Source organism: Periophthalmus magnuspinnatus, chromosome 18 (genome assembly GCF_009829125.3).
Source record: "Periophthalmus magnuspinnatus isolate fPerMag1 chromosome 18, fPerMag1.2.pri, whole genome shotgun sequence".
NCBI lineage: Eukaryota > Metazoa > Chordata > Actinopteri > Gobiiformes > Gobiidae > Periophthalmus > Periophthalmus magnuspinnatus.
Window position 1 is genome coordinate 24,488,890 of NC_047143.1, and position 21,908 is coordinate 24,510,797.

The 21,908-nt window shown below is 38.6% G+C and overlaps 2 protein-coding genes and 1 non-coding gene across 4 annotated transcripts; 1 reads left to right on the forward strand and 2 right to left on the reverse strand.

Moving 5' to 3' along the window:
* Positions 1–1,003: 1,003 nt before the first annotated feature.
* On the reverse strand, positions 1,004–13,490 carry larp7 (La ribonucleoprotein 7, transcriptional regulator). Of its 2 annotated transcripts, none has more exons than XM_055229077.1 (13): positions 13,352–13,490; positions 11,425–11,627; positions 8,676–8,776; positions 8,526–8,609; positions 6,569–6,733; positions 6,370–6,493; positions 5,642–5,911; positions 4,362–4,515; positions 4,152–4,294; positions 3,983–4,092; positions 2,659–2,818; positions 2,461–2,552; positions 1,004–1,339 (listed from the first exon to the last, which is right to left on the reverse strand). In XM_055229077.1, exons 2-13 carry the CDS (start codon positions 11,624–11,626, stop codon positions 1,265–1,267), a joined length of 1,680 nt encoding a protein of 559 aa, XP_055085052.1. In that variant the 5' UTR covers position 11,627; positions 13,352–13,490; the 3' UTR covers positions 1,004–1,264. The 2 variants fall into 2 exon arrangements, with proteins under 2 accessions (XP_055085052.1, XP_033839089.1); XM_033983198.2 differs by having other exon boundaries at positions 1,007–1,339; positions 11,425–11,630.
* Positions 13,491–14,116: 626 nt separating this feature from the next.
* LOC129457105 (protein NLRC3-like) lies at positions 14,117–21,711 on the reverse strand. Its single transcript, XM_055229061.1, has 6 exons — positions 21,366–21,711; positions 16,578–18,285; positions 16,186–16,269; positions 14,940–15,023; positions 14,707–14,784; positions 14,117–14,630 (listed from the first exon to the last, which is right to left on the reverse strand). Exons 1-6 carry the CDS (start codon positions 21,658–21,660, stop codon positions 14,306–14,308), a joined length of 2,574 nt encoding a protein of 857 aa, XP_055085036.1. The 5' UTR covers positions 21,661–21,711; the 3' UTR covers positions 14,117–14,305.
* Positions 14,149–14,222, forward strand: trnai-aau (transfer RNA isoleucine (anticodon AAU)). Its single transcript has one exon. It is a non-coding gene; the product is annotated as a tRNA-Ile (tRNA).
* Positions 21,712–21,908: the final 197 nt, after the last annotated feature.

Sequence of the window (21,908 nt, forward strand, 5' to 3'; positions counted from 1 at the left end):
GAGACTACACGAACAGGTTTTTAACGACGACGCACGCCGATTACGTACAGCACGCGCTCCAAAGACGGTCGCCGATAAAACCAGCGAGGAAGAGCAGCCACGCCACCGACTCGCCTGTCGCAAACGGGACGACGACGATGAGGGACGCCTTTAAACCGTGGGATCTCCAGCCTCGCACCGTCCCCAGACTAAACGACGGAAGGAAAGTCGGGGGGGGAAGTTTGGATCAGATCTCCTTTTTGATGCGCGATGGTAACTGCTGTCATGGCAACCGGAAAGACAACAGCGCCGACAACGGGACGATGGGGTTTGAATACCGGAGAGCGACTTGGACGGGGAGCGAAATGGACAAAGACCAAGCCCAGATGGTTCAGAGGCCTCCCGCAGAGACAAACCAGCTGGTTCAAGCAATAAATATGTGAAGCAGAGAGAAGTGTAGTGACGACAGCTTTTTTTAAACATTTTTTTTTTGTTTTTTAAAGCTCGATGAATCCTTCCTGTTATGCAAAACTGACTCTTGTGAGGTTTAAGTCACGTTATAATGTTGTTACCTCCTCAAAAACAGACGTGGTGTTGCGTTTTGCTCCATTCACACATGTTTGAGTAACACTTTATTAAGAATCAAAGCTCAAAATGCCCTGTTCCACCTTGTGATGTCATGAAGTGGTAGTTTTCAAGTTCACAGCTACTTTTCACATTTTGTTTAATAGAGTTTGGCAGTTCCAGGGTTGAAATGATCCAGATGATTCGAGTGAAGGTGTGTGGAGTTTAAAAACACAGTGGAGCACTTCCTGTATTACCACATGATGACATCACAAGGTGGAACAGAGCGTTTTCTGTTTGAGAGCACCTAAAAATTGTGTGTTAAACATGTTGGAATGAAACAAAACACAACTCCAGGTCTGTTTATGATGAGGAAACAACATTATGACACAGATCTTAAAATAGCGTAATATGGGCCATTTAAATATCATAATATAAATCTAAAAATGAGGTAAAAGTGGATCAGAAAATGCTGTTTATTAAAAAAAAACAACGGAAAATTAACAGCTTTTTCCACATTTCACTGGAGAACCTTAAAAGCTCTATTTACAAACTGTACAATGTCCCTAATAAATGAAAAATGACACTTAAAAATGTTATAATACTAAAATAAAAAGCAGCCATTTTGTCTCCAGTGCAAAATTAATCGGACACGTTCTAGTTCATACGACAACGATAATGTTTCAAATTATAGACAAAAAGGACCTGTGTTAAACTTCACTCAGTCGTCAAAACGAATGTGTTTGTTGGATTCCTTCGCTCGGGCCATGATGATTTTCTCTGCTTTAGAAATGAGCTGGAGACAAAAAGAATAAAATAAAAGTTAGATACAGCTGAAAATATAAATAATGAAAATTAAGGGAATATCACATTTACGTATTACCCTGTTTTCTGATCTATGTTATAATGTTGTTTCCTCATCACAAACAGACCTGGAGTTGTGTTTTGTTTCATTCACACATGTTTAACACACAAACCCTGCAGATTTAGGCCTGAAAACATTGTTCCACCTTGTGATGTCATCATGTGGTGATACAGGAAGTGCTCCACTGTGTTTTTAAACTCCACACACCTTCACTAGAATAATTTGGATCTTTTCAGCCCTGGAATTGTCAATCTCTACTGAACAAAAGGTAAAAAATGTAGCTGTTAACTTGAAAACTACCAATTCATGACATCACAAGGTGGAACAGAGCGTTTTGAGCTTTGGAGATGGAACAGACTAATAATAAAACACAACTCCAGGTCTGTTGTTGAAGAGGTAACAACATTCTAGTACGGCTTAAAGCTCACAAGAGTCAAGAGTTGTGTTGTGTTTCATTCACACATGTTTGAGTAACACTATATTTCGTCTCTACATCTCCAAAGCTCAAAACGCTCTGTTCCACCTTGTGATGTCATGAAGTGGTAGTTTTCAAGTTAACATCTTCCCTTTACCGTTTGTTCAGAAGAGACTGACAATTCCAGAGCTGAAATGATCCAAATGATTTTAGAAATGAAGGTGTGTGGAATATAAAAACACAGTGGAGCACTTCCTGTATCACCACATGATGACATCACAAGGTTTCAGTCTGAGAGAAGAACTCAGGGTTTGTGTGCTAAACATGTGTGAATAAAACAAAACACAGCTCCAGGTCTGTTTGTGACGAGGAAACATTACAACATAAATCAGAAAACAGTAGAATTTGGGCCTTTTAATGATTTTACAATGAAATTTCTACATAATTGAAATGGTACGTTCACAGTTCAGAACGTTTTTATTCATAACAGACGCATTTTGTTAAAACATTTTCTCAGATTTTCTCTTTCTTCTTCAAAACAGGAACTGAAACTTTGGAAACTGAATTAAATTATTTTTTGCTTCAGCTCTTTTGACAGTATTAATATAAAATAAATGGTCTAAGTTAAACCGTTCACCTTCTCCGTCCCTCGCCTCTTCTCCCTCGGCCGGTTCAGTTTCACTTGCCGATCGACCAGGATCTTCTGCCAGTATCTCTGCTCGTGGTCGCCTACAAGAAAAGGCAGTACACCACACATTTCAGCGCAGTAAAAACACGCTTTGGTTGCCGCGGTGACAGACACAACACAGTGGGTAAATGATGAGTTCAAGTCGACCTGAGAGGATCTCCATTTTCCAGCTGTGCTCTTTGTGAAGCTCGGCCTTGGCGTCGCTCACGGCTTTGGCCTGTTCAGGTGTGTGGAAGCGGATGTGACACTCCGCATCTGCGTCTGTGAAGTCCACGTAAGCCACCGGCGAGATTTTAGACAGAATCTCCTGGAAGAGACATTTAAAAATTACGTTTAAACACACAAACACTGCACATTTAGGCTGAGCTCTTCTCTCAAACGGAAAACACTCTGTTCCACCTTGTGATGTCATGTGGTAGTGCAGGAAACTCCACACGACTTCACTAGGAATCATCTGGATCGTTTCAGCGCTGGAATTGCCAATCTGTACTAAACAAAAGGTCAATTGTAGACGTTCACTTGAAAACGATCGCTTCATGACATCACGAGGTGGAACTGAGTATTTTGAGCTTCGGGGATGCACAGACTAATAATGCAGGATTAATAAAACATGTGTGGATGAAATAAAACACAACTCCAGGTCTGTTTGTGATCAGGTAACACCATTAGAACATGACGTAACGCTAACAACATAAACGGATACAAGAAAAACAAAAGGTAAACTCTGAAATAAACACGAAACGTCAGATCTTTACACATAATGTTCGTGTTCCCTAATCATGAATTTACTCTAAGGTTTATTTTTATAGATTTATGAATGTTTGAGTTACCCTGTCGTGCATTCGAGGTATGAGGGATCCGAAAATGTTCACCTGCACCCTTATCCCGCAGTTTGAAAAGTTGTTTATATTTTAATTTAATACTAACTACTCCAAAATAGCACAATAAAATAATTGAAAATATCCCCATCATTCATTTTAAACTTATTTATTATTTATTCTTATATGAGCTTTAGTTTAATTCGGCTCGTAAGTATTTTTAGTTTAATTCGGCTCCAGCTAGCTCATCGAGGCTAGCAGTTATAGCGGCTAATTTGGAGCCGAGTACCAACCGCGAGTATCATAGCAACCGAAGAGCCAATCCCGCCTGCACCGCTGGTTTAGCCGTGAGCGGACACTTAGCAACGCTGTCAATCAAACCTGTTGCTAAGGCTAGGGGGAGTGACCTCAGGGAAAGAAGGCGCCTGATTTGTCTGTTATTAATGTTCATATCTTGATTTAGAGACACAATAACGAAATAAAAACACCAGGATCATGTAGAGCGGGTTAATACGAACAATTTCAGACTAAAATGACGAGTCTGAGCAGCAGCAGAGCGATAATTTCTCAATGTAAAGTGAACTGGATCGCGGCGGCTAGCAGGTTAGCTATGTCCATTCATGTAAACAGTCTATGGTGTTTCTCAGTAGTACCTTGATAGACTTTCTTCCTGGTAGGGGCTTGTTATCTGTGATCTTCAGAATAACTCCGCTGACAAACTGCGGCGCTTGTCTTGTCTTCTCGTTCCCTTCTTCCATCATGACTGAGCAAAACAAAAAGTCAGTGTAACGTTCATCATCTACCAGCACAAGAATCACTCACCACTTTCTCCCTTTTGTTCATTTTCTACGTCTTTTTGGCTCTTCTGCTCCTTGTGGTCGATCTCAGTGATGCATTTCTTCAGCGCTGCCATGCTGCGTTTTTGTAATATCAAATACTCGGTCTTCAGCTCGAGCCACGCCTTCCTGAAAACATAAAAATAATAATAATAAAAGGGAATTCACCACTCGCTTAAGTAACGTGTGAACACACTTTGGTAAAACCCGCAGAGGGATGACTTCCTCCCCGATCTTTAACTTCTCTTTGTGCATTTTTTTTCTTTTCCTCTTTGCTTTGGCTGCGGAGTCGTCCATGTTCTCCTTCTCGTCCTTGACTCTTTCTTTCTTCTCATTTTTGGCTGAAGAATCTATAAGGAAATGCAGAACTGGGAAATAATGAAACCTAAAATGATCTTTTAACATCCTTTCATTTGATTTGAACTAGTGAACACTTGATATTGTAGTTCCTTCTTTGGTCAGTGGTCACGTTTTTTATTAGAGATAAACGGATATGGGTTTGTTTCATGGCCGATGTTGATACCGATCGTTTAGGATCCAGAGAAACAGATGGCATATAAGCTCTACTCATGTTTTTGGACCAATATGTAGGACTGATTTTGGTAATTTTACCCAAATTATCTCATCTGAATTCAGTACAAACTCATCCATGACCTTGTTTGGATAAGAGCGTAGTGTAGTCATATTGATAGAGCGCCCTCTATGGACTGTTGTGGAATTTCTACAGGCAAAACAACAGCAAAAGAGCCACATTGGCCCATTTCAAACCACATGAAAGTCAGAAAGAGCCATGTTTTTTTACAAGTAACAAGACAAAGTAATTGACAGATTAATTTAAAAGAAGTAAATCAACTGTTTGCAGCAATTAACGCTTTATAAAGAATATGTAACATTTTATTTTTATGAACTCTGGTGTTTTTAAAAGGTCTGGGGGTTGTAATTTCCTGCATTCTGGTGCGTTTTTTGTGTAATAATGACTCCTACAAAAATATCATTATTCTGTCTGATTTTATGCAGGGATTTGCTCAGACAAATAGTAAAAAAATATAAATAAATACAAATAATTTCAATAGAATGAATACTACAACCACTGTCAAATACAAACTTAATAAATATACCCTCATTTTTTCTCAAACAATGTGCAAAGAGCCGGACTGGAGGTTTTAAAGAGCCGCATGTGGCTCTTTAAAGGAGCCACTCACACCGCCAACCTGTGGGTCAGTAGATCCGACTGCTCAACCAATGATGTTTTTTTTTAGTTTTTTTTTTAGGTTGAGCGTGGGACTTGAACCGCCAACCTTTGAATCAGAAGACGAACACAACCATCTTTCATTACTACTTTGTGCTTTCTTTTTTTCCCCAAAATTCTACTCTTTTATACGTTTTTGTTGGATGTAAATGTTTGCTCTTCTTATCTCATTTTACCCATTTAGTCAAACTGTATACTGTCGTGGCATGTTAGCAAAGACTTCTTACCTCCCTTTGAGCACTCTGCACTTCCACTTTCATTCGTCTTCCTCATTTTGGATGGCATCTCCCCCTCAGATGTGTCCACAGTTTGTGATCTGCGTCTCTTCTTCTCTTTTCCGGCGGTTTTCTGAGCTCCCGTTCCCTCTGGATCAGACTTCCTCTTCTGCTCCACGGCCTCTGCTTCCATGGGCTGCTCTTTGGTTTCAGTCAAAGAAGTCGACGAAGCGCTGGACTTTTTCTTCTTCTTCTTACGCCTTTTCTTCTCCTCTTCTTCACCTGTTATTATAGTACGAGAATATTAGTGACTAAAACAAGTGATAAATATGATCACGTTGACAATATATCACCTCTTTTGCATGTTTAAGTTGTTTTTAAAGGTCTTTTATTACGCAGAATTGACTCTTGTGAGCTTTAAGTCATGTTAAAATGCTGTTACTTCCTCAAAAACAAAGTGTTTTCTCAGCCTAAACATGCAGAGTTTGTGTGTTAAACGTGTGTAAATGAAACAAAACACAACTCCAGGTCTGTTTGTGACGAGGAAACAACTCTACAACTATAACATAGATCAGAAAATGTAACATAATGGACCCTACGGAAAATATTGAAAAAATATTGAAGCCTGAACTTAATTTGTTCTTCGAAATCTCTTAAATGCAAAGTCTTTGGGGGTCACTTTTTTGTCGATTTTACCGGAAACAACCCTCATTAAATTAGAAAATCGTTTGTTGCTGTACCTGTCGTCGTCGGATTTTCAGTTGCCGTGGGATTTTCAACGGGCAAATGCAGCGTTTTTCCACACAGTGTTTTGGGGAAAATGCCTGGCTTCCTTGGGGCATCTTCAGGAGGATTATTCAGCATCTAATTTGGAAAGATTATGATCATTATTATTGATTTATTTTTTTTGTTTTGGTGTGTTTTCGTTCATCATTTTACCTCAATGGCCTTTTGTGCTTGTTCCACTTTCTCAAACTCGACAAACGCGAAACCCTTGGAGTCGCCTGTGCTCTTGTATCTGGGTATACTCACATAAACCACGTTACCGCACTTGGAAAACACACGTTCTATCCAGTTGTGCGATACATCTCTAGGTAAAAGTTCCTGTAATTAAACATGAAAAGCAAAAAATAAATATCTGCGTGATCCTCCAGTTGTCTAGGTCTGATCCATAGCAAAAGACAAATAGAAAATGTGTCAACTGGACAAAACGTTATAAGAGTGAAGACGTTTTTGCTGTTCGTCCATGATGGTACTTCAGTTCTGGTCAGATTAATGCAGGATACTGATTTATATCTGTCAGAAAGGAGGTGCAAACTACACTGAAACTAAAAACACATTGTTTTCGTTGGCTACGTCTATTTCTCTAGCCTGAGAGTGCAGTGTACTTGAGTCCTACTGGGTTTGAAAGTGTCATGGAAATCATCTGTAAAATGACACCAAAACATACAAGAAGACTCCGACTTAGAGACTCCGACTTAGAGACTCCGACTTAGAGACTCCGACTTAGAGACTCCGACTTAGAGACTCCGACTTAGAGACTCCGACTTAGAGACTCCGACTTAGAGACTCCGACTTAGAGACTCCGACTTAGAGACTCCGACTTAGAGACTCCGACTTAGAGACTACGACTTAGAGACTACGACTTAGAGACTACGACTTAGAGACTACGACTTAGAGACTACGACTTAGAGACTACGACTTAGAGACTACGACTTAGAGACTACGACTTAGAGACTACGACTTAGAGACTACGACTTAGAGACTACGACTTAGAGACTCCGACTTAGAGACTCCGACTTAGAGACTCCGACTTAGAGACTCCGACTTAGAGACTCCGACTTAGAGACTCCGACTTAGAGACTCCGACTTAGAGACTCCGACTTAGAGACTCCGACTTAGAGACTCCGACTTAGAGACTCCGACTTAGACACTTCGACTTCTTTTCCACATACACAGAGCTCGTTTGACATATACACAGATAAACACCAAACATCATAGTCACATAAACAAGAAGACGGTGTAGGTTGGTTTATTATGTTTGTGCCGATAAACAATCGGTCCCACTACAGACAGACAGATTTCCTGCTGCAGTGGGACCAGAGCAATGGAGTCACAACACTTAAATACTGTCTGAGGACCAAGCGCTTCCTCTACTACAATTTACATTTGGGTCTACTACAATGGACATTTGGCTTTCTTTGCTCAGAGAGGTCACACCTTTAGCAACACATTAGCATCTGAATACAGGATGATCAAAGAAAAAACATGTGAAATAAAACAGAAGTCATGTGAAAATATGTAGAAAACACAGAGTTACCTATAGCCTCCTGTGAGACTAAAGGATTTGACAAAGACTAGTGTGGTGTTATGCCATTCTTTATTCTAAATCTTTACTTTTCTTATGGATCTCTTTGACCTAACCTTGGTGATACTATCTGTTATGACGCACGGGTGTATCTCGTGCCTGAGAAACAGTGTGTCCAGCGCCTCGAGCCACTTCGATTACACTAAACTGGTACGATTGTTTTGATGGTATAAATACACCGTTTGTATGTTCATGTTTTAGCTGAGGGCGAGACAATACTATCAGGGACAACAGCTCTTTGACGATTGTGCGCCTGATTGATTCAATAAATTGGACTTTTTGATTCAAGGCAACTTCTCTTTTGATTTTATATATTTTTAAGGTTTTTATTAGTAGAAATTGGCTCTTAACACTTCTTGTGGTGCATCTTCGACAATGAAAAACAACACACAATACTGACATTTCTACCACAAAGGACTTCACTCCTACAACGTTTTGTCCATTTTTTTTTTTAAACAGATGATTTTATATTTGTCTTTTGCTACGATTGTAAATATATAAAACACAACACATCAAAATCAGACTTACTACATAAACCGTACGACTGTCTTCATCATTAGGTGGATCTCCGATTGGATGCAAACGTCTCACTTTAGTTCCTTCCAGATTAACCTACCACGAGAATAAAGTTAGTTATAGTGTAAAACATTGCATTCTGTAAAAGCTGTTGTGCTGTACCTCAACCACAGACGAGTTCTTCAAAGCTCGGGCGATCAGCTTAGTGTCAGAGGTCAGGTTTTTCATTCGATTAAAACTCGCCAGAACTGATAAGTCGACATCTGCGACGAAAGAAAACATTTTGTAGTTATGCCATACGGGACCAACTGTTATCAGAAATACAAGGGAGGATATATGTATTTAAAAAAAATAATTAATACATAAAATAATAATAATAATAATAATAATTAAAAAAAAGAAAATTGGAAGCTAAAATTTTTTATTTTTTTTTAAATGTTCTGCCCTTTTCCTCTTATTTTTTTGTTTTCTTTTTCTGTTTTATTACCTACCTACCCATATACATACACACATACACACACATGTTTGTATTTTTTAATTTTTAATTTAATTATTAGAGACAATATAAATAAATAAATCCATAGGTACTTATTCCTGTCACGGTAATCACTATTTCGACTTCTCGTTCAGTAAATGAATCATGGAACAATATATTTTGGGGTCAATATTTATCGTGTGTACTTTTACTTTGCACCACTGGGAAACTTTTGGTTATCTTTTTGACGATATAAAATATAAGCTGTAAAAGATTGAATTAATAACTATGACTCATTACAAACGCAAACTAAGCACTAAAGTGTTTCCTTCTGCAGTTTGTGTATTTATTGCATTTTGTGACTTTTCACAATAGAATAATTATTGCAGTTTCGTTTGTGTCACTGACGCACAAACCCAAAAGCAGATTTAGTTTCCGTAGTATCGTCTATATTTACTTCGAGCTTCAAAATGTGTTATAGTGACAGGACTGCGTGTACTTGACGTGTTCCTCATTTCGGGCATTATCACTTTAAATGACTTTATAATTGATCTTTTTCTTCCTCAAAAATTCAACTCAACTTCTATGTGTAATTTATATAACACGTATTTGTGCACTGTTGGTTCATGTCTTTGGATTTTAACAAAAAAAAATCCTGTGACTGTAATATTTTTCTTTCAAACATTCTAGAAAGAGTCATAAAGGTGTTGGCATAAAGGGAAGCATATACAGGGTGTTCATAAAGTCTATTTGCAATTTTTAAATTTAATTACAAAGGCAAGTGATAGGATATATTAATTATATTTGTTCTGTTGTACTCAGTGGTTATACAAGTTTTTAATCACATTGGGGTCTGTAGTTTCTGAGTTCCTCAATCAAACATTTCCAGACCGTTGGACTGGAAGTGGCCGCCACATTCAACACATCTCACAAGTCTAGATTTTGTTTCTATGAGGCTGTGTTAAAGATCTTGTGAATCGAACAAAGATACAGGACATTACTGAACTAAAGCAAAAGATACGGCAGATGTGACTGAAACACTGATGAGGCTCTGATACAGTGAACATGGCAAGAAATCCAGCCCCATTTTTGATGCGCTCACATTTTGGAAACCACTGAGGACAATGAAACAAGTCTGATTAATATGCCTTATCAATTACCTTTGTAGTAAATGTTTAGATTGTAAAAGACTTTATGGACACCCTGTATTTAATCAAACTACACCTTTATCTCGACTTAAAATCTAAAAAAGATATAAACAGTTTAATGTTTAATCCAAAGGGCGTCTTGCCGTGTGACATGAAAAATCATACTTAAAAAGACAGTTACACAAAAACCAGAAGGAGCCCAGCTGACATGTACGCACCAGGGGGCGCTCCGGGGTTAAGGGTTTAAGCTACAAGTCAAAATTAACAATGAGCATATTCTTATTTTTGTAAAATTCGACTTTTCTGAATAATTTTGAACATGCGGCAGTTTGATGTTCTGTTGTCTGACGGCTGAGAAAAATATCATTCTAACTGTTAAAAGGACATTCTTATGATGGGACAGTTATATAATTATTAAACTAGCACTACAGACATATTCAGTGATTTATTAGAATTTGGGACTTTGCAGATTTGTAGTGAGTTTTCAGCAGGGGGCAAAAGAGGTCACACCCAGCACAGGGCAGGTTAAAATGTCTCAAATTAAAAGTCACACAAAAAAATGTAATGCTTGTGACATGGCTGCCTTATAATTATTGTAGAGATTATTTTTAGGGGGATTTTGCTACAAAGACGGGTCACACCACAGGACAGAAAAAAGACATTACACCCCCAAACATCTATACAAAGGTTTACTATGCGAGTTTGCTGGTGCAGGGCTCGTCTAATAAAACATTATTGCTCTGCCTGGAATGTGTCACAGCTCATCTTTCCTGTAGTCATTTAAGATATTTTTAAATCACCAATTACGTACTTGGTTTGGTGGAGTCACCTGCTTGTCTACATATGTATTATTATTATGATTATCATTATTATGTATTTAAAAAGGGACCAGGTACAATTAGAACATATATGTTGCCATTTGATGTACTGCACCAGAGTTAGCCTTTTTCATTTACATTTGCAGCCCCTGGAAAAGAACAGCCCACTAATATTTCACAAAATACAAACAAGTGACAATGGGTTGAAACAGAAAAAAATATACCTGCATTAAAACTACCACACATTACCACATATTTCCACACACAAAGACACACACACACGTTCAAACACACACAGCTAAAAGCAGAAAGCACAGTTTGCCCTTTTTTGGAACATTCTGGGCAAAACACCTCCATAGAGACAGGAATGTTCTGAATGAAACCTCCAACAGAACAAAAACATACATATTGCCTCTTATATTAGTTCTACAGATGTTTCAAAAATAACATTAATTTAACTTTTGCCTTACATCCGTCTCCAGATTCATCTACGAGTTTTCTCAGGAAGCGATCTTTGTGGAGGTTGACGTCTCCAAACCAGAAGTCCACTTGCTTCTTCACATCAGTCAAAAGTTGCTTGACACGGGACCTTTTTTTCTTTTCCTTGTCTTTGCTCTTTCCACTGGATCCAGCGGCGTCTCCGGAGGCAGCCCCTTTCTCTGTGTCAATCATTCTGCTGAAACAGCCAAGTACGTCAGTAAGAATAGACACAAGACCAGTGTTTTTTTTTAAGCTTTTTTGAGTCTCAGCAGTTTTAAATCCTCACCATTTCTAAAATAATGTGACGTAAATATTGTCCCTTCCACAGAAATGGTAAATTATTTCATTATGTTTGTATCAGTCTGATATCTGGCAGTACCTCAACCATAGACAGTAGGAATAAATGGACATAGCTAACCTGTTAGCCTACACGGGTTCCAAATAGGAAGTGATCATGGGCGCGCTTCCGGCTACGTCGACTCTCGCTCCAATTCACTTTATATTGAAAAATTGTCACCTCTCTCTGTAACTGCTGCACTGAGCCTCATCATTTTGGTCCTACATGTTCGTATTAACCTGCCCTACATGAACTTTGTGTTTTTATTTAGTCATTTTGTCCGTAAACCAAGATTTGAACATTAATAACAGACAAATCAGGCGCCTTCTTTCCTCGAGGTTGCTCCCGCTAGCATTGGCTACAAGTCAGATTGACAGTGTTGCCAAGTGTCTGCTCCCTGTTAAACCAACAGCCTCACTCCAGATTGGCTCTTTGGTCACTATGATACTCTTGATGGGAATTCCACATATGGAACATGGCTCCAAATGCGACGGTATAACTGCTAGCCTCAATGAGCTTCATTTTACTGGAACTGTAGTTTCCTAAATCAGTACTACAATGTGAGCAAAAATATTTAATAAAAATAAAAAATGAAGCCAAAATTGTATACTGGACTGCACTTTATTCATTTGAACTTATGCCAAAATCTCGTCTTGTCTCATTCTTGTCAACGAAATCTCGTGTCTCGTCCCACCTCTACCAATGTACCTATGCGTCTAATGCTGATTTTCATTTATTCTGTACCGCTGTCCCCTGAAAACCTGGTTGTCTCTCATAGTTGTTGTGACCAATATATTATGTAGGGTTGCCAGATAAGATTTGTGAATAAAAAACTGGGACAAACTCGGGTTGGGACGATTGGTATAAATCAAATAGTGAAAAGAGCGAGTAACATAATCTAAGAGACTTATGTTATGGTGCTTTTTTTTTTTTTTTTTTTTTGCCTTATTTTCATTTTCAAACAGGTTTACTGTATTTTAGCTAAAGAAATGACAATATATAACCATATAACCCCTGCTTTAATGTTGACATGTAACAAATTGGTCAAAAATAGTGACACCTGAGACATTTCTTGTATAAGTCAGTGGTTCTGGATGAATCTGCTGGGACAGGGGACACAGGGCTCAAAACTGGGACTGTCCCAGGTCAACAGGGACGTCTGGTAACTGTAATACTATCAACAAGAGGATGTAGTTTCACAAAAGAATATATTACACTTGTTTACATCTTACTGGCAAAACAACTTTTAAGTACATTTCATATTAAATGCAATAGTTTCTGTTAATACAAAAGTTTCTACAGTAAAATAAAATGGCAAAATAAGCACTAACCATTTGAACAAGCTCTATACAAGTTCACTTTTAACCCACCAAGGTTAAAAATACACAAAACAATATTATTAGGTCAACTGATTCTTTGCTTATTATAATATTGTGAACGTTTGGACCAGTTTTGTACTAGTTAGTGGTGCTGCTGGTTAGCCATGCTAGCAGTTTACTTTGCAGTAGTGACGAAGTAAAACGTCTAGATTGTCTTAATGCATAAAGTAAACAAAACCCAGATAAAGCGTAATTACTCACCTTTACTTTCTAATGTAACGGTGAAGAAAAACAACAAAAGAAAAGGAAAAATTAAGGGATTTGGCGGCTAATTTTAAATGAACCACATTAGCCCGTTCAGTCAGAGCCGTCGCAGAATAAAGACGTCACTGGGAGACGCAAGGGCAAGTCGTTGGCAACCGGTATTATGTCCTAAAATCCATGGTAATTTTTTATGGAATATTTTTAAAAAGTATTACAGAGAACAATTTTTATATTTTATTAGCAAAACACATCCAACTTATATAATACACATAAACATATTTTTTCAATGCGGACATGTTTCAGTTATATGAATATTATCTTTAAATAAAATGTAGTAGCTTACATTATGGTTGAAATACAAACGTGTGAATAATCGCACAGAATTGAAAGGATTTGTCGGTAATTTTAAATGAACCACATTAGCCCGTTGAGTCAGAGCCGTCGCAGAATAAATACGTCACTGGGAGACGCAAGGGTACGCCGCTGGCAACCGTTATTTTGTCCTAAATATTTATGGAATATTTAAAAAAAGAAAGTATTACAGATTACTGGTTTTATATTTTATTAGCAAAATACATGCCACTTATATAATACATACAAACACATTTTTCAGCGCGGACATGTTTCAGTTCCTTTTTAAATAAATATTATCTTTAAATAAAATGTAGTAGCTTACATCATGGTTGAAATACAAACGTGTGAATAAGCGCATACAAAAAGTAATTCTCAATAATTTTACGTACATTCCTTTGTGAAATACATTTTTAAACAAGTCTATCACATGACTCGCACATGGCCGGTTAGCTCAGTTGGTTAGAGCGTGGTGCTAATAACGCCAAGGTCGCGGGTTCGATCCCCGTACGGGCCACTCCTTTTTTTTTTTTTTTCCTTCTTCTTTTTACTCCAGTAATCACAACATAATTGCAAGAGTTCGAAATGCATAACGTTCACTCATAAACATAATGTATTTTGAAATCTCTTGAGCTTTTTGCAGGTGTCTTCTTCAGTGCAGCTTTCGATTCTGGTCTCTATGAGATTGTGCAGATTCTTGTAGAAGATTTTTGCCCACCGGTCCTCTCTGCAGTGCACTGGGATGTTGCAGACTTTGTGAAGAACTGTGAGGAGCTTGTCATTACTGATTACCTCACATCTTTTTAAAACCCAGTCTCCCCATGCGTCCCACATTGTGTCATCATCTGTGAAGTTTGTAGAAATGCTTTCTTGCATACAGGCTGAATCCAAACCACCGCTGTTTTCCAGGTCATTCCATATGGCTCTGCGGTTAACGTCAATGCAAAACGTTACATTTATGCCTTGTGTTCACTGTATATCTTAAAAATGTGCTCACTTACACAATTCTCATCAGGGGATGTGGAGTCAAATCTGCGAGTGACTGCAAACCCCTTTGGCTCACTCTGTTACCCTCCATCCTACAATGTCAAAGCAGTAAAATAAGAATAGACAAATTAATGCCATTTCAGCCTGAATCACCCTTACGAAACTGTTTTTCTCCGCCAACATAATCTCACTTCCTCAGATTTCATCACATGTTTATGTCACACTACAGTATTTTTATGAAACTTACCACAATTCCTTGAGCTGTTTATTGTCACGAATGGCACTGGAAAGAATGAGCAGTTCATCATCCCCAATGTTTGCCCACCCAATACTGGAAAAAATAACACAACACAAGTTTTTTTTACACAGTATTGTATTAGAATTTACTAGGGATGGGACAAGATCTCATTCTGCGAGATCTCACAAGACCAAATCGTCACAAGATCGGGCACAAACGAAATGATCTCATGAGGTTTTTTCCCATGAGGTCAACTGACATTTCGATTGGACAAAAAGGGTTAAGTGCTTGAGATCCAAACAGCAAAATATAACTCAAAAACAGGGGCGGTGCCAGATATTTTTGGTTGGAGGAGCCAAGAGGAGGCTAAGGTCTTCGGTGTTGGTTGTTGCTTCACTGTCGCAGGAGCTATTTGCCTATTTTTGTTTGTTCTAAAATTAGTTTATTATTTTTGCTTATGGGAATTTAGTTTGCCAGATTATTTTTCAGATTATGTTTTGCTCATTTGTTCAATCTAATTTACTATAGTTTACCTTAGCACCTTTTCTGTTCTGGTTTAGATTACGGGGCACCTGGGGGATATAGGTGGGTGGTTCACATAGACCAGAGTGCACCAGGGTGAGCGTATGGGTTTTACCAGTCGGCAGAAGAGGCAGCAAACAGGCCTTAAACATGTAAACGTGTTTGTTTGCCTGCGCACATGGAAATAAACCTACAAAAACAAGCATCTCTGGACATGGACACTGATTTTATTATATTTTTCCTGCGTAAACCACATACCCACAGTGCCCAAAGTGGTTGTTTGAGTTATGTTTAGTTCAAAGTTTGCTCCCCGCTTTTGTTTGCAAATCGTCACTGCAGTTTCAAACCAGTTTAAATGTAGTTAGCCCCTGATTTATAAAACAAAATATGGAATTCAGTTTTTATTGTAGTTCCATTTTGAACACTTTGTGGCTGCTGTTTGTACGTTTTTGTCGAGATTGGATTTGCTATGAAAACAGGGTAAAAATCTTGGGCGGAGCTATGGAGGGGGCATTGTCACTCTACAGGAGGCTAGGGCCCCCTCAAGCCCCCCCCCTGGTGCCGCCCCTGCTCCAAAAAAATGATGAAGCCAATATTGAACTGCACAATTTAATTTCTCTAAATAATGTCAAAATCTGGTCTCGTCTCGTGGACCCAATGTCACGTCTCGTTTTGTCTTGTGAAAATTGTGTCTCGTCCCGACTGTTTACCGTTTTACAGCTCGAATCCTTACCCGAGTTGTTCTAAGACGTCCGACTTTCGCAGCACGCCGGCTACGATCCTAATCATGTCCATATCAAGGGCGTTATCTCCGAGCCTTCAAAAGATATTGCAGTCAATTTTAACGGTGCATTATGTAACTTCTAAGGCTCCGCTACTCACTCGTCTCTATGAAGATGATCCGTTTGCTCGATTACAGATGTTCTATTGCTCAAAAATACACTAAAAACACACATTTTTACCATGTGCAGGCTCGCTTCTTCATAGATCTGACCATTAACTTGCCAAAACGGTAATATCTCCATGAAGACAAGCAGGTAGCAGACCCTCCACCAGTAAGTTACACAGTGCATCAGTAAGAAAAATCATTTGAGTCAAGCCAAACTATATCGTGGATTTACTCACCATAATCTTTCACATCGGATCAAATGCTGATATAAACTCGTTAGCCCTTCGGAGGATAGTCCTGTTCCCGTCAGATCCAGCTCCTCTATCGCACCATATGTCAGATTCAGGAAGTATTTTATGGCATTATAATCCATTTCCGATAGTGTTTCATCGCTAACATTTATGCGTAATGTCTTGGGCTGTAGGTCAAGCCCAAAATTTGGATCTTGTTGCTCCAAAAGACAGTGCAGATTGTTCAAAATATTACCTCCGTTCTCGCACAACAGTGTAATATTCCGAATCAGAACTTCCCGATAGCTTAGCATTTTATCTTTGCTGCAAGTCAAGCGTACGTGTCTCGATAAGAGGTTAGCGTTACGTTCAGATAAGACCCCAGAAAGAAAACGACTAAACAGGTCCAAGTGTCCGTCGCTCGCGCCTTCGCCTGTGGTTTCGTTTTGCAGAGCTTCCGGGAATGGCTCGTCTGTCACGGCGCAATACATCGCCGCGAAAAACTCCTGAACGGTGAGGTGTGCGAACGAGTAAACTTCCTCCACACATCCTGGTTCTTGAGACATAGTTTTGTCGAGGAAGGCGCTAACCAGGGCGCATCCTTCTAACGCCTTTACGTCGCTGTCACTGCTGTAGAAAAGAGTTTGATGCTCCATAAGTTTGTGGAAAGCTAACTGACCTAGCTTTAGCACTACGTCAGACAGCGGTTGCGCCGTGTTTTCGTCTTTCAAAGTTTCTGCTCTTGTTTGGGCGTGAGATCGAAGCATGGCGACTAAATATTGCACGTAAATGTCCGTCATCGTCTTGGGGCCTTCACCGCACAGGTCTTTGTTATCTTTGAGGATGCAGCACACGATGTAGCAAAACGCAGGTATGTAGCATAGTGTTAGCATTAGCTCATTCGCTGCGACGATAGCGAACATTTGGTCTGCCAGCGTTTCATCTTGGAAGTAGCGGGAAAAGTATTCTTGGACTTCGGTCAAAGAGAAACCAGAAATGAGGACAAATCTATCGATAAATCCAACTGGGATGTAGTTAACGGCAGTAGGTCGGCTCGTTAGCAGCACCGACGCATTGGGTAGAAGTTCTCCTTGCATCAGACTCCCAAAGATCTCCACCACATCAGCGTCTTCGTCCGGTTCGCTCACAAAAGAATCCACGTCGCATTTTCCGTAATGTTTGAACTCATCAAACCCGTCGAAAATCATTAAAAGTTTGTCATCGTTCGCTAAAATATTGTCGAGTTCTTTCGCCAGGTGTCTGTTTTTGCGTAAAATCAAATCCCGAAGGGTCGTCGGGTTCTCGATGAGGTTGAGGTCTCTGAAGGTCATGTGGATGATGAAGTCAAACTCTCGGTGTTCTTTTCCCCTTCCAAAATCAAACAGCATTTTCTGAACCAGGATCGTTTTTCCGATGCCAGCGACGCCGGTCACCAAAACTTTCTTCACAGATCGACTCCCAGTAGAAGTGAACAGTTCTTTTGGAGATATTTTTCTATTAAAAGCCGCCTTGTGCTGCAAAGAGAGACGCTTATGGCCAAACGTGAGGACCTCGTGCCGCTTTACGTCCAAACTCTGATGCCCGTCCACCAAAAGGAGACTCACATAATGTTCGGAGAATAAGATCTTCTCTCCGTGTCGGGTGTTGTAGTACAGCATCGTTTCACTTCTGCGTCTGAGGACATCCTTGTGCTTCAGAAGGATTTTTTTGAATTCTGAAAAACACAAATTAGTTAATGGTGTTTACGGACTTGTGTTATGATCAGACCTGTCACGATAACAAAATTTGAAGCACGATTTAACGCTAAAGATGTCGGTGTAATCGATGTCGTCCAGGTCTGATCCATCGCAAAAGACAAATAAAATGTGTTAACTGGACAAAACGTTTTAAGAGTGAAATATACAAAGAACAAAATGCTAGAATAAAGAGATGGATTCAGTTGTTTGTTAAATTTCAAAGAAGTCTACGTGAAATACTTTTACTATTTACTCTTTAAGTACATTTTTAAAGGCGTATTTTAATACTTTTACTCAAGTAGATTTTTTCAGGTGAAACTTTGACCTTTACTTGAGTATGAATTGAAGTTTATTTTATTTATTATTATTATTATTATTATTATTATTATTATTATTATTATTATTATTATTATTATTATTATTATTATTATTATTATTATTATTTATTTTAATGTTTATTTTAATTGTATTTATTTATTTATTTATTTATTTATTTATTTATTTATTTACTTATTTATTTATTTATTTATATAGGGAGGAGCAAACTGCACTAAAACTCAAAAAACACATATTATTTATAGTTTCTGTTTGTATGCTGGGTCTATTGTGCTGTCCTAAGTGTGCACTGTGCCTGAGTCCTATTTAACGTAGTCATTCAAGCCCCTAATGAGTGATTTCACACCTATTAGCATCCCAGCTAGTCATACTGTTACTCAGACCCAAAGCGAAACAAAAAACAAACATAGAAAACAATAGGACTAGCAGGTAAAGTAGTTAGCTTCTCCTTTCAGACAAATATAAGGCAGTGTCCAGCAGTAATCTGACCAGAACTGAAGAAGCGGCTTGGACGAGCAGCGAAACGGCGTCACTCCTACAACGATTTGCTCTGTTGATAGATTTTCCCTTTCGCTAAAGAGAAAAATCAGCATAAATGATAATATTGAAAGTAATTTATGCCACTGATACTATAACAATAATGCAAGATAATCCCCGTAAACCATTTTTAAATAGACAGTATCATAAAAAGGGCTGAGGTGCCAGGGGGGTCACACTGGGGGGGTCACACTGGGGGGGTGAAGGGGACTGTTTACCCAGGGCCCACTGCAGGGAGGGGCCCATCACAAAGTCCATAATGTGCTTTTTTTTATTGCACGACTTGTAGTGTAGTATTTGTACAACCCTCTGAGATACACCAAATAAACAGCAAAATGAGCCACAAAAGTTATTTATTCAACTCTCTACAGCTCAAATCTTATCGTATTACAACAAAAAGAATTAAAATCTATTCAGACATGTGTGAATGAAACAAAAACACAACTCCAGGTCTGTTTTTGAGGAGGAAACAGCATTATAACGTGATTTAAAGCTCACAAGAGTCAATTTTGTGCAATATAGGACTAGAACTTTTAGGTAAACATCTGAATTGTGCTAGAACCAAAAGTAAATTGCCAAAATTCTACTCAAGTAGCAGTAAATTTACTTCAAAATAATATTACTCAAGTAGAATTACAAAACAGTGATCCATTGAAATAAGAGTTAAACATATTTGGGGAAACTACATCAAACCTCAGGAGCAAGAACAGTTTATTTATTTATTTATTACATCTTCTGTTGCTATGGAAACGATCTGGACGACTGAAGGACGACACAGACAAACATAACGTCTGATTTATATTTTGAAATGAATGTAATTTGAAGGACAAAACTAAAAATGGCACTGAATCTGATAAAGGACAGACGCCAACATGAGAAAAACTAAATAATATCTCACAATAATATAGTGAGAGTTTTATTTTTCACTGAATAAATAACATTTTTTTAAAGTATTCTGAATGTTGTCGTTTCAGTTCAGTAGTGGATATGGTACTTACATGTTAATAGTTTAGGTTTTTTATTATTTTTATAATTTTTTATTATTTATTATTATAATTTTTCTTTGAGACCTGCAGAAACGTTTGAGGATTTATTTTTTAACACGTTCATAATTTGAGCAAACAAAAATATACAAAGAAAAAAAAAGCTAGAATAAAGAGATGGATTCAACTGTTTCTGTTGAACCAGATTTGAAGCTTTGTTAGATTTCCAAGAAGTACTTTTACTTTTTCTCTCTTAAAGTACATTTTTAAACGCATAACACTTTTACTCCAGTAGATTTCTTTCAAGTGAAACTTTGACCTTTACTTGAGTATGAATTTTATTTTATTTATTTATTTTTACTTATTTATTGTATTTTTACTTACTTATTTATTTTTACTTATTTATTTTATTTTTACTTATTTATTTATTTATTTTATTTTTACTTACTTATTTATTTATTTTTACTTATTTATTTATTTTATTTTTACTTACTTATTTATTTTTACTTTCTGATTTATTTTTACTTACTTATCTATTTTTTATCTATTTATTATTATTATTTATTTATTTTTATTTTTTTATTTTTTTTCTACAGTGTCTGGTCTTTTACTTAAACAATCAAAGTGAGTACTTCTTCCTCCCAAACACGCTGTCCTAACTTTAGGACACAGTAAACCCCTGGACCCACAGTAAACCCATGGACCCACAGTAAACCCCTGGACCCACAGTAAACCCCTGGACCCACAGTAAACCCATGGACCCACAGTAAACCCATGGACCCACAGTAAACCCATGGACCCACAGTAAACCCCTGGACCCACAGTAAACCCCTGGACCCACAGTAAACCCATGGACCCACGGTAAACCCCTGGACCCACGGTAAACCCCTGGACCCACGGTAAACCCATGGACCCACGGTAAACCCCTGGACCCACGGTAAACCCATGGACCCACAGTAAACCCATGGACCCACAGTAAACCCCTGGACCCACAGTAAACCCATGGACCCACAGTAAACCCATGGACCCACAGTAAACCCCTGGACCCACAGTAAACCCATGGACCCACAGTAAACCCATGGACCCACAGTAAACCCCTGGACCCACAGTAAACCCATGGACCCACAGTAAACCCATGGACCCACAGTAAACCCATGGACCCACAGTAAACCCATGGACCCACAGTAAACCCATGGACCCACCTGCAGACCGTCCTCCGCTCGGCCTGGACTGTGGCTCCAGGTGAGAGCAGCTGTTGATGGAGAGAAATACTTTGGCAGCTTCTTCTCCTTTGCACTGAACAATATCCAGAACTTGTCTAACTCTGGCTCGAGGTCCCAAGTGACACAAGACCTGCTCCCTGTCGTCTCTGCCAAACACTCCATGGGTCACGAGATTCTCCAGGAGCGACTCGACGCGTCCCTCCAGCTCATCCACGAGAGAAACGCGCAGAACCTGGATCGAGTTTAAACAGGAACCTTCAACTACTTCCACCATGATGCACTGCTGTTCTGCATCCTTCACTGTGTCAACAACAACTCTCTGTACGTCTGTGGTAAATGTAGAAAGTAAAAGAGGGAAGGTGACATACTTAAAAAAAAAAAAAAAAAGGGGAAGTGTTTACTCTAATTCTACAGCTCACTTCATTTGTGACGTAAGGATTGCCCTGTTTTTCCTGTTCTCTTTGCTCTAGTTGTTTTGTAATGTAAGTGTTTTGCAAAGTATTCCATTACTAGTACTGGATA

What these genes read in the sequence shown, in the direction of transcription:
- LOC129457105 (XM_055229061.1), bottom strand. Translation starts at nt 21,660, where the DNA reads ATGGTGGAAGTAGTTGAAGGTTCCTGTTTAAACTCGATCCAGGTTCTG. An exon ending in ATCCGATGTGAAAGATTATG is followed by an intron (nt 16,270 to 16,577) that starts GTGAGTAAATCC and finishes TATCTTTTGAAG; the next exon opens with GCTCGGAGATAACGCCCTTG. An exon ending in GACGTCTTAGAACAACTCGG is followed by an intron (nt 15,024 to 16,185) that starts GTAAGGATTCGA and finishes TATTTTTTCCAG; the next exon opens with TATTGGGTGGGCAAACATTG.
- larp7 (XM_055229077.1), bottom strand. Translation starts at nt 11,626, where the DNA reads ATGATTGACACAGAGAAAGGGGCTGCCTCCGGAGACGCCGCTGGATCC. An exon ending in TGAAAATCCGACGACGACAG is followed by an intron (nt 5,912 to 6,369) that starts GTACAGCAACAA and finishes CTATAATAACAG; the next exon opens with GTGAAGAAGAGGAGAAGAAA. An exon ending in CAGGAAGAAAGTCTATCAAG is followed by an intron (nt 2,819 to 3,982) that starts GTACTACTGAGA and finishes TGTCTCTTCCAG; the next exon opens with GAGATTCTGTCTAAAATCTC.